This window comes from Phytophthora infestans, genomic scaffold (assembly GCF_000142945.1).
Source record: "Phytophthora infestans T30-4 supercont1.42 genomic scaffold, whole genome shotgun sequence".
NCBI classification, from domain to species: Eukaryota; Oomycota; class Peronosporomycetes; order Peronosporales; family Peronosporaceae; genus Phytophthora; species Phytophthora infestans.
In genome coordinates, this window is record NW_003303717.1 from 913624 (window position 1) to 923491 (window position 9868).

A 9868-nucleotide genomic window follows, 5' to 3' on the forward strand; every position below is an offset into this window, starting at 1 on the left:
CCCCTCTAGGCAGCACCGAGGCTACCCAGTAACAGCTGTTCTCGTCTTTTTCTCGGCATTCGTGGATTCAGGATTGGGCTGATATCTGCACTTGCACTGGAGGGATCTCAGAGTTAGTAGTACTTGATTGGTCAAAAAGTGTAAAAAAGATTTCTTGGAAATCCAACCTTATTGTGTGTGTGGCTCACAAGAAAATGCCAACCACATCACACTAGTCGTATAATTCTTACGTCCACTACACGAATAAAAGTCCAATCCGCCGCCATGTCGGCCGCCATCGAACAGCGCAACCAGGACGCGACCGTGTATGTAGGCAACCTGGACGACCGCGTGACGGAGGAGCTTCTATGGGAATTGATGCTACAATCTGGTAGCGTGTGCAACGTCCACATGCCCCGCGACAAGGTCACTGGGGCACACCAGAACTATGGCTTCGTGGAATTCCGCACCGAAGATTGCGCCGAGTACGCTGTCAAAGTGCTCAACATGATCCAACTGTACGGCCGCGTGATCCGCGTGAAGAAGGCGTCGAACGACAGAAAGAATCTGGACGTGGGCGCCAATTTGTTTATTGGCAATTTGGACCCGGAAGTGGACGAGAAGCTGCTGTACGACACCTTCTCGGCCTTTGGGGGCATCGTCGAGACGCCAAAAATCATGCGCGACCCCGACACTAAAGCCAGTAAAGGGTTCGGATTCGTCAGCTTCGACTCGTTTGAGGCTGCTGACTTGGCTATCGAGTGTATGCACGGCCAGTACTTGTGCAACCGACAGGTGGTAGTACAGTATGCGTACAAGAAGGACAGTCATAATGAACGTCACGGCTCGGAGGCGGAAAGGCTGCTGGCTCAGAGGAATCCCAATAAACTAAAGCCTCACACCATGTTCGCCTTTACTGCTGGGGCTGCTCCTGCGATGGACGCGCCTCCTCTACCTCCACACTTTAATCAGAGTGCAGGAGGTTATATGGGCATGGGGATGGTGCCACCTCCTCCTCCCCCAGCAGCGATGGGGATGGCATATCCGCCTCCGCCTCCCACAGTGGGAATGGTACCACCCCCACCACCAACGAGATGAAAGAGATGGGTCGATAGCTCCATGAATTTCAATGCTACAGTTTCAGAATCCTGTCAATTTGGTTCTTTCCTACTACATGAAGTAGATGTATTAGTAGTTATTGTGTTGATGGTCACGTATCTTCGGCACTCAGAAAGTCGCGGCTCTTCGCTTGTAAATCCTGCGTATCATTACAAACTGGGAGCAGAGATCGATGGCGTCTACTATCCAAGAGGAGGCTGTCGAACACCCACGCGTGTTCTTGATCGACCATTTGTCGGTGGATGGCGGGAGGAAACCAGCGGCACGTGGAGGCGCGACTTTGACGCAGGTATCTTGGAGCAACCGTTCAAGTATCACATTGTTACTCGCCGTATATTAATCCATGCTGCTCTATGGCGTGTAGATTTCTGAAACTGGAGCAGTCTACTTGGTCGGAGGCGCCAATCGAGAAGGAGCGAGCTTCGGCGATGCACATCACTTTGATTTGGGTAAGTTAACGGTACTAACTGAAGAAATATGCTAACTGTTGTGCGTGTTTGCTTCGGTCTGTAGACACACGCAAGTGGACACTTCTTGAGCCTTCGAGAGGCAGTTTACCCCCACGAAGTGGCCACTCTGCCGTCGCAATTGGGTCCAAGATCTACGTTTTCGGTGGTCTCGATGCCGCGAAAAGTGAAATCTACAGCGACGTCCACACGTTCGATACACAAACCTGTTCCTGGACTAAGGCCACGACGGAAGGCGAGCCTCCTCTTCCCAGGAACGCGCACGCTGCCATCGCTTTACCTCCGACGGGCGCTCCGAGAGAACCACGACGAATGCTGATTTACGGCGGGTCGTCGCCCGAGTGTGGAGCTTTCAACGATCTTTATCTTCTGCACATTCCAGCTGACGTCAGCGAACCGCTGCGATGGGAGAAATGCGCATCTGAAGGCGAACTCCCTGAAGCCAGAGAGCTTCACTGTGCGCTCCTTCAGTTCGAGACGTCAATCTGCTTTGCTGGAGGTCGCAACTTGGACGGAAAAGTCTGCACAGACATGGCAATGCTCAACTTCAGTTACTGGACGTGGCAACTCGTGCCGATATGTGAGTGGAATCGCTGTTCTCTAGCTGCTGATGTGGTGGATGGCGAGTTGATCGCCTTTGGTGGCTGGGATGGAGGTCGCATCTGCGGAGACTGCTGTCGGTATTCCGATGCCGAAGAGTCCTGGATACCAGTGGAGACAGCTGACGCGAAGGAGAAGGAACCAGCGGAACCGTCGACGACGGATATTCCAGAGCGGTTTGGACATTGTGGCACGACGGTGTGGCTGCATGAGACGTCGAAAGCTGCAGAGAAGGATCGACGCCAAGGTTTGCTGATCTTCGGGGGAATGAACGCACAGAGCGACTTGAATGACCTCGTCCTGATCACACAAAGCCAGAATTAGTCCAGTTAGCTGATTTCGACAAACTATCAGCAAACTACATCTTACTTTGTCAAAGTGTGGTACTTTGTTACGATGGGTTTGCGATGCTTGCAAAGTTACCCCTTCCTTACAAATGTCACTCGTTGTGCGGAGAGTATGCAAGTGTCCACTTGGTGTTCAGCTTTAAACGAGATCCCCGAAAGCCCTGGACAGTTATTTTGTCGCAACACAAGCATCTAACTTTCGTAGCCGTGCTACGTAGCTACTCGGAGCTTTTCGCTTTACCACAACTGATATAACCAGCCACAAGTTACCCACTTCGTCTTCGAACAATCTTCCGACCTTCCTCGATGACGACGCAACAGAGTACGTTTCTCACCCACGTCGTCGGTGATATCCGACACGTCGAATGTGGGTACAGGCCTCAGATTAAAAAGTTTTAATCGTTACTGAAACCTTCAAGTTGCATGGATGTCAAGAGACTTTCCGGAGCTCTGTGGCGCCAGATTCTGGAACATCATTGGGGTTGATCTGAAAGATGAGATGCTGCGAGCTCAGTGGAATGCCGACCCCGAGGATTCGGATGAAACAACCGACTGGCGTAAAGCTGCGGGGATTATGGCAGACGCCGTGCTCGAGCGTTGTCCTCAATGACTGGTCTTTGTGGGTGGAGCGAGCTCCTTCACGGATGCCCAACGGTTCCGTGTCGACGAAGACTACGGACTCAGTAACCACTGGAATGGCGGCAACCTCAAGAACGCGACGCTCAACCCTCTCCAAGTCAACACCAGCAACAAAATCGTCCTCGCTCCACACGCGCACGCACACGGCGTTTATCCTCAAAACTACTTTTACACTCCAGAGAGCAACTGCACCGATGATGTGGAGCAGTTCGAGTCTTTGGACCTCACCTCCAAGCAGGAGAAGACGCTGTGTGTAGACTTAATCAACGGCAACAAGAAGGAGAGCAAACTCGGCTGCAGTGACTCGCACTTCGCGTGCAGTTCGTACGAACATATCTCGATCCCAGAGACCTTGAAGAACTATGAGACTGCTATGGCGGAAGCGCTGGGGGATCTCCCCGTCGACTCGGACATTTCTCTCGTACTTGGCACGTTCAGCGGAGTCTACGGCGTCATGCAGCCTCACCAAACCGCCGTTCTTGACTATCTCATCGACTTTGCGGCTTCGATTCAAGGCGGATACTTTTACGCCTTGAATCCGGATAGGGAGCGCTATCTGGAAGACTCGGCGGACGGGGAGGCTGGGACGTTCGCAGTGACACACTATGGACTTATGCAGACAACGTCGTGGCAAGTGCCGTACTCTGATCTACTTGAAGCTTTGCAGAGAATTCCGTCCAGTGAGATCCCATGCTACGGAGGCAAAGAGACGAAGTCTGCAGCCACGCCAGTAAGGGACGTGGCGTCCATGATAGTAGGAATCGTAGTGACAATGATATTCGTAGCATGAGGTTCGAGCAAGGAGGCCGTGACAGGGCCGTAATCAATCGGAAAGAGGCTAAGCTCCGTAAAATTTGAGTTTGTATGCATATCTCAACGGTCTTGGGACGGAAACGGTTCCCCGTCCCGGATTCCTCTGCTCGAAGCACGGTCACATAATTCGTTCTGCATTCATTTTCCATCTATCAACCTTCCTTTTACCCCAGCATGGCGTGGCGCCGACCAGCTCACCTCTTTGGCCCCAACTCGAGTGATCGGGCCATGATGGTGGAAGTGCTGGAGCTTCTGGCTTCGGACAGCCCCTGTCAAGACAGATCGGCTTCGACGACTGCAAGCAGTACTACCAACAACAATCACGATTCCTCCATCTCGGGGCTGAACCACAGCTCTACTGGGGACACCAACCACGGTGACAGCAGCGAGGATAATGATACGCCGAGCAGCGGTGAGGATAGTGGCGACCAAACCGGAAAAAGACCGTCCCATGCAGAATCTTGGCCGTCTAATGACGACAACCTCGAGGAAAAGTACCCTGCAGGACACAGGATTCAACAGGAACAGGAACCTCTAGGCGTCGTTCAGCAGATGCAGAACTCAATGTATGCAGCCTTGTCCCTAAACTACCGTGTTTGTCTGCGCTAATTTGACCGTTTTTGCTGTTGCAAGAAGTGAAGTTTTAAAGTAGTTTAGAATTCTCTAACTGATGCTGGCTTCATTGTTTGCTTGCCACTGTGGCTCGACAATTTAGATCTAGCCCACTCATGACTCGTGCTGGCCCAGCCCCAGCTCCACCTTTCCCAATGCAGCCAAAGCCACCACCTTATTATCGATCTTGCTGGTCTCCACAGCCTCCGTAAGTATTCTACTTCGAGACTGAGATCGTCCAAAGCGTTGCTAACGCCTATGATTGCTCTAATTATTACTTAGGAACGCAGGAATGTTTGCATTCTATGGTGGAGACTTGGGCTTAATTCCGTTAGCTGCTGCTGCGAGCGCACCAATTCCACCGTCATATGCTGCAGCACTAATACCGCCAATACCAGCCCAAGTTGAAGCTCCCATGGCTTCTCGGGAACCGACAGTTCGACGCCTTCCGTCGCCGCACAAGAAGCCAAGAGCATCAGTCGCAACGACCAAGGTCTTGTCTACTGGCCAACGGATCCATGTCATGAACTCTGCCGAGTTTGATGAACTTCGTCGCAAACTGCGGATGCAGACGGCATCGCGGCGCTACCGGAAGCGTAAAAAGGCGAGATAGCGATACTGGAATCCATAACGTGTGCTTCTAACGTTAGCCGATGCATTAATGCAGGAGGAGGCTCGACAGCAAAAGACTAGGATTCAAGAACTGCAAATGGAGCTGGCTCGTTTCCAAGAGCTCGAATCACAAATGACCCACTACCAACAACGTTCTGTCGAATCGCTGGAGAAAGAACTTGAGATTCACAGAGATGAAGCAGCTGATCTGTCAGAAAAAGTCAAATCTGCAACGAACGAGGAACAGGACTGGGTGAGCCAGGTTTTTTTCCTTCGGGTAAATGTACTGGCGACTTACTAGTTCTTTCTTGCTTAGATCAGCGCGATGAACACCCAAATTCGAAAGTGAAAAAGAGGTCACATATTAGCGTAAAAAATCGCAAATAATCTTGGATACATTTGAAATTTCAATTATGTTTTTATACTTGTCTAAAATCTTAGGATGGCAGCATGTCAGATAATGCGGCAAGTTGTGCACTCTCACTGATTCGTCATGTGAAAGCAGTGAGACACTGAGCAGCAAATTCTACCCTTGGTCCCAGGCTGGTAGTTAGCATATCTCTTTGGTGCTAGCTCTCACTTCCGTCTTTGCGTCGTACACGAGACTATCTAATCTCATGACATCGCCCAACATCTCCGAAATTGCTGTCGACGATCTCTTGGTCGTGCCGGAGATCCAGGAACTATTGACGACTGACGCCGATCTCGAAACTGCTTCCACGGTTTCGGGAAGTATCCAGATTGACACGCCTGCGGAAATCGAGGAGCAGAGAAGTGTTTGCGATAGTAGCATCGACGCAATCGAAGAATCCGAAGAAGCTCGTACGTCCTGGCAGAATTATATCGATGATGAGAAGTACCAAGGGCAGGAAGAAAAACAAGGGCTGGCTGTCATTGACCAGCTCCCACGCTCAATGTATGCACCCCTGTTCCCTAAACTGGATCAGGTTGTACTTCTAACCAACTTTGTTTCAACTTTAAGGCCTTTTCTGTTCCGCCACGATAGGCCCACATTCCATTGTCTAACATCATATCGGTGTATGGACTTGCTCCTCATCTTCTGTAGCGCCGAAAATGATGACGAAGCAAAAGTGATAGTCTCTGACCCATCTTCGGTCACCCTTCCCACGGGACAGCATGTACATGTCCTGAATGGCAGTGAACTCGCTGACCTGTGTCGCAAAGTTGTAGCTAAAACGGCAGCGGTTAGCCATGCCAAACATAAGAAGGTTCGCGAATAATTAGGGTCCAAGCGAAGAATATTTAATCAGCTTACGTATGTTCGTAGGAAGAAGAGCGCCGGCTGAAGCTGCAGACCCGACAGCTCCAAGCCGAGTTATCTCGCCTGCAATACAAAGAAACTAAGCTGAAGCAGTACGAGAGACGCTCAGTAGAGTCACTACAGGGGGAGCTCGAACTTCATCAACGTGCGATCGCAGATCTTGCACAAAAACTCCAGCGAGGTGCTCAGCATGAGCTTACTTGGGTCCGTACAGCAGCATCATATTTTAAGTCAGGGTTGGGCACTGAGAATAAGCTGGTACTGTATCAACTATGACAATATTTTTTCTAGGTCAATTCAGTGAATGACAGCCTCCGCAAGTAAAGGCTTCAGGATTTTTCCGTGGTACTTGGAATAGCTTATTATTTAATATACATGTATGTTCAAACAATTTCAAAGCGTGAAACCAAAAAAGCTTATACCATAAATTATTAGCGTGAGAGCCTGCATTAGACACGTTTCTACATTATGCTTAAGCTGTAGAAGTCACTAAGGGCTAGGCATTGATCCCCATCATTCCCACCTATCCGAACAAAGCTGTGTTAATGTTGTTTTCAGTATTTCCAGAAAATTAGAAGACAAAGGCAAATGATAGGTGCAGGACTCATCATCGTCGTGTATTGGAGGTTCGTTTAGACACCACTGATTTCTCCCACATTTCAGAAACCACCGGCAAAGACGCAGACCTAGCAAATGGCGTTCCAAGCGCGCTGGCGGGAGCTGAAAAAGCTTGGCTGGCAGTCAAAGAGGCCCAGCGGCCTTTCAAACCACCACACGTACTTCAAGCCAGGCAAGACGAAGACGGACGTGGCGAGCGTTGACTTCTTCGCGGGTGCAGAAGCACTGATGCAATATTTGGATAAACTGGATCTCGGTAGGCTCAAATAATTGGAGTATGTGTAGTTGTTATATATTTCTGACGCTTTCAATGTATTATTAGCGGAGATACAGCGCAGGATAGCTAAGGAATGCAAGGCGTACTCAAGGGAGCTTGGCGCTCTCAACCAAGCGACTAATGATGATGCTAATGCAAAAGATGCAGCAGACGCCTTTGCACAACGGAGAAACACGCCTGCACCTGGCCGAGATGTGGTGTAGTGATTTCTCCGTAGTTGCGGATTATCACCCGTCGACAAAGACGTGACCCCGCCCAAGTTGTTCAAGCGACGAACCCTCGGTCAGGTGATGTACGGAGACGCCAAGGTGCAAGGGACTCGACGGCGTCACCTCCGAACGTTCAACGAGTATTGGATACGGGCATATGTCACTGAATCCAGGCTGTCCTTATTATTAATGAACTGGCCGGATTCGCATTCAGTGGACCATCTACGGTACGAACCCTCAGTGGCGGTTCGGATGAGTTCGCGGAAGACTCAGCGACCCTTGGAAGGCACTTTCACCGTCTGGGACAGGGCGCGGACCGGTAAAGATGCTCATGCGACGGTGCAGACGACGCTTGGCATGCAAGAAGATCCATAACGGATCATTGTTCACTTGATATTTGTATACTCGATTAGGACTTCTTATTAGGAATAGACCCGAAAGGGTAGAACAAAATTTCCACTCAAGCACACAGAGCGACGTCCGGCTTCAAGGTAAGCGTCTGGTCAAGCTTGTTTGAGTGTGTTATGCCTGTCGGTGAACTCGAAGCTCTGTAGCGAGGGTTCAACCGGCAAGGCCAAGAGACTGTGTATTTTGGCCGATTACTATCGGGAGGTTTTACGTGACGGCTTATTGTTGCCTATTTGCACGACTGGGAGTGCTTTAATTGCCTCCCTTTTATTTCTTCCAGCCGAGTGTTGAGCACTCGGTGATCTCGTAAAAGGCTTACCCGTGCCTGGTACCCTTCCGCTGTTGGGACCACGAGGATTCAAAACACCTGCTAGCTTTGCTCGTGCTAGTAGCGATTTTTTATTTTTACTGGTTGGCCTATATAAGTAGTTTACAAGGTCCAGTTTGTCCCGGTGCAAGGGCAGAACTGGGTTCTTCAGGTCCGCCCGAACGATCGTTTACTATCCTAGTAGACGTATTGTTGTGGGAACATCCTAACTACATTTGTAGCTAGAGTTCACGTGGGATTTCCAACACGACAACTGGTGCCGCGACCCGGGAACAGATTGTGGCCATTGTGAACTGTTTGTATGGCCTTCCAGTTTACGAGCTACCAAGAGAATAAGAACAAGAAAAAGACAAGAAACATGGCGAAAGGACAACCGACGGTACCAGTTACGCCTGCCAAGTCTGGCGGGGCTCGCAACGAGAGTTCAAGCCCGGCTGCGCGCTTTGCAGCTGCCACCGAGCTTTCAGTGAGCTTCGACGACGAAGCGGACATCGGTCCTGACGCCCACGATTATGAAGATTACGAAGACAAGACGCCGGCTCCAGAGCCAGGCGCAGCGACACCAGAGACGGCCACGCTGTCATCAGGGCTGAGCGGGGCGACCAAGTCCCTTTCGAGGAACCTCGCCGACGAGCTCGATGATGTTGCGGGACCAGATCCAGCCTACGATGATTATGACGATGGGACCGAGGGTTCTAAACTTTCGGTGGCAAGTGCAAAGCCTTCAGCACTGCTGAAGGCACCTCGCCCACCTATCAACGGTGATACACCAGCCGTCAAGCGCGTTTTCGACCGCGTACAAGCGCTGATGCAGAATGATGAGTGGATGCAGCTGTTCAAGCCCATCCCCAAGAAAATAGCCGACTGGCCTGCGCTTGCGCAGGAACTTCAATACCCAGTCAACTCGGTTTCGACTAGCCAAGTTGCCGAGGATTCAGTTTCGCTACTGTTGTCGCTGGGGTTCGAGAACGAGACGTACCCATCGACGATGTCGCTCCAGGATTGGAGTCCACATGAAGCCGGAGCTGCTCTCCAGAAATGGAAGAAGAAGCTTCGGAAGGCGTTTGGCGCCGTTGGCATCAATGCTGGAAAGCAACCTGTGAGTCGACCGATGATTCAAGATGAAGATCCGTCCAAGATTCCATTGCCGCCGACGCCCCAACGACTCGTTCGTACTCCTCCGACCAAGCGTGGAGCTGAGCGTGGTGCCTTTGGCACTACCGAAACTTTACCGTACTTTCAAGACTCGCACATGGTTACGCCACGTTCGGAGAGCCGTATGCAACGTATTTACGCAAGTAACGAGGGTTCGTTCGGTCGCCGAGGCGGTGCGCAAGCTCCCAAAGGTGGTGACGGACGTCGTCAAGTCGACAGCGATGGTTCGTCCAGTGACGATGACATTTTGGTGCGTACATTCGACGAGGAAGATCCTCAACTCGAGTTGATGCGCCAGATGAATGAGTTAGCGACGCTGAACGACGTGGACCCGACACCGAGGATTGAAATGGCGTCGCACCGACCATTGGATCGCATCACGCCGTTCTCAGGCTCTCGCAAC

The 9868-nt window shown here is 51.0% G+C and overlaps 3 protein-coding genes across 3 annotated transcripts; all 3 read left to right on the forward strand.

Annotated features, from left to right (window-relative positions):
* Window positions 1–264: 264 nt before the first annotated feature.
* On the forward strand, window positions 265–871 carry PITG_15575 (splicing factor 3B subunit 4; the record flags this gene model as incomplete). The annotated part of the gene is made up of 2 exons (XM_002897677.1): window positions 265–761; window positions 802–871. 2 exons carry the CDS (start codon window positions 265–267, stop codon window positions 869–871), a joined length of 567 nt encoding a protein of 188 aa, XP_002897723.1.
* Window positions 872–3030: 2159 nt separating this feature from the next.
* Window positions 3031–3941, forward strand: PITG_15576 (glycoside hydrolase, putative; the record flags this gene model as incomplete). The annotated part of the gene is made up of 3 exons (XM_002897678.1): window positions 3031–3098; window positions 3146–3358; window positions 3437–3941. 3 exons carry the CDS (start codon window positions 3031–3033, stop codon window positions 3939–3941), a joined length of 786 nt encoding a protein of 261 aa, XP_002897724.1.
* Window positions 3942–4192: 251 nt separating this feature from the next.
* On the forward strand, window positions 4193–5537 carry PITG_15577 (uncharacterized protein; the record flags this gene model as incomplete). Its single annotated transcript, XM_002897679.1, has 4 exons — window positions 4193–4530; window positions 4859–5069; window positions 5244–5441; window positions 5505–5537. 4 exons carry the CDS (start codon window positions 4193–4195, stop codon window positions 5535–5537), a joined length of 780 nt encoding a protein of 259 aa, XP_002897725.1.
* Between the last annotated feature and the right edge of the window lie 4331 nt (window positions 5538–9868).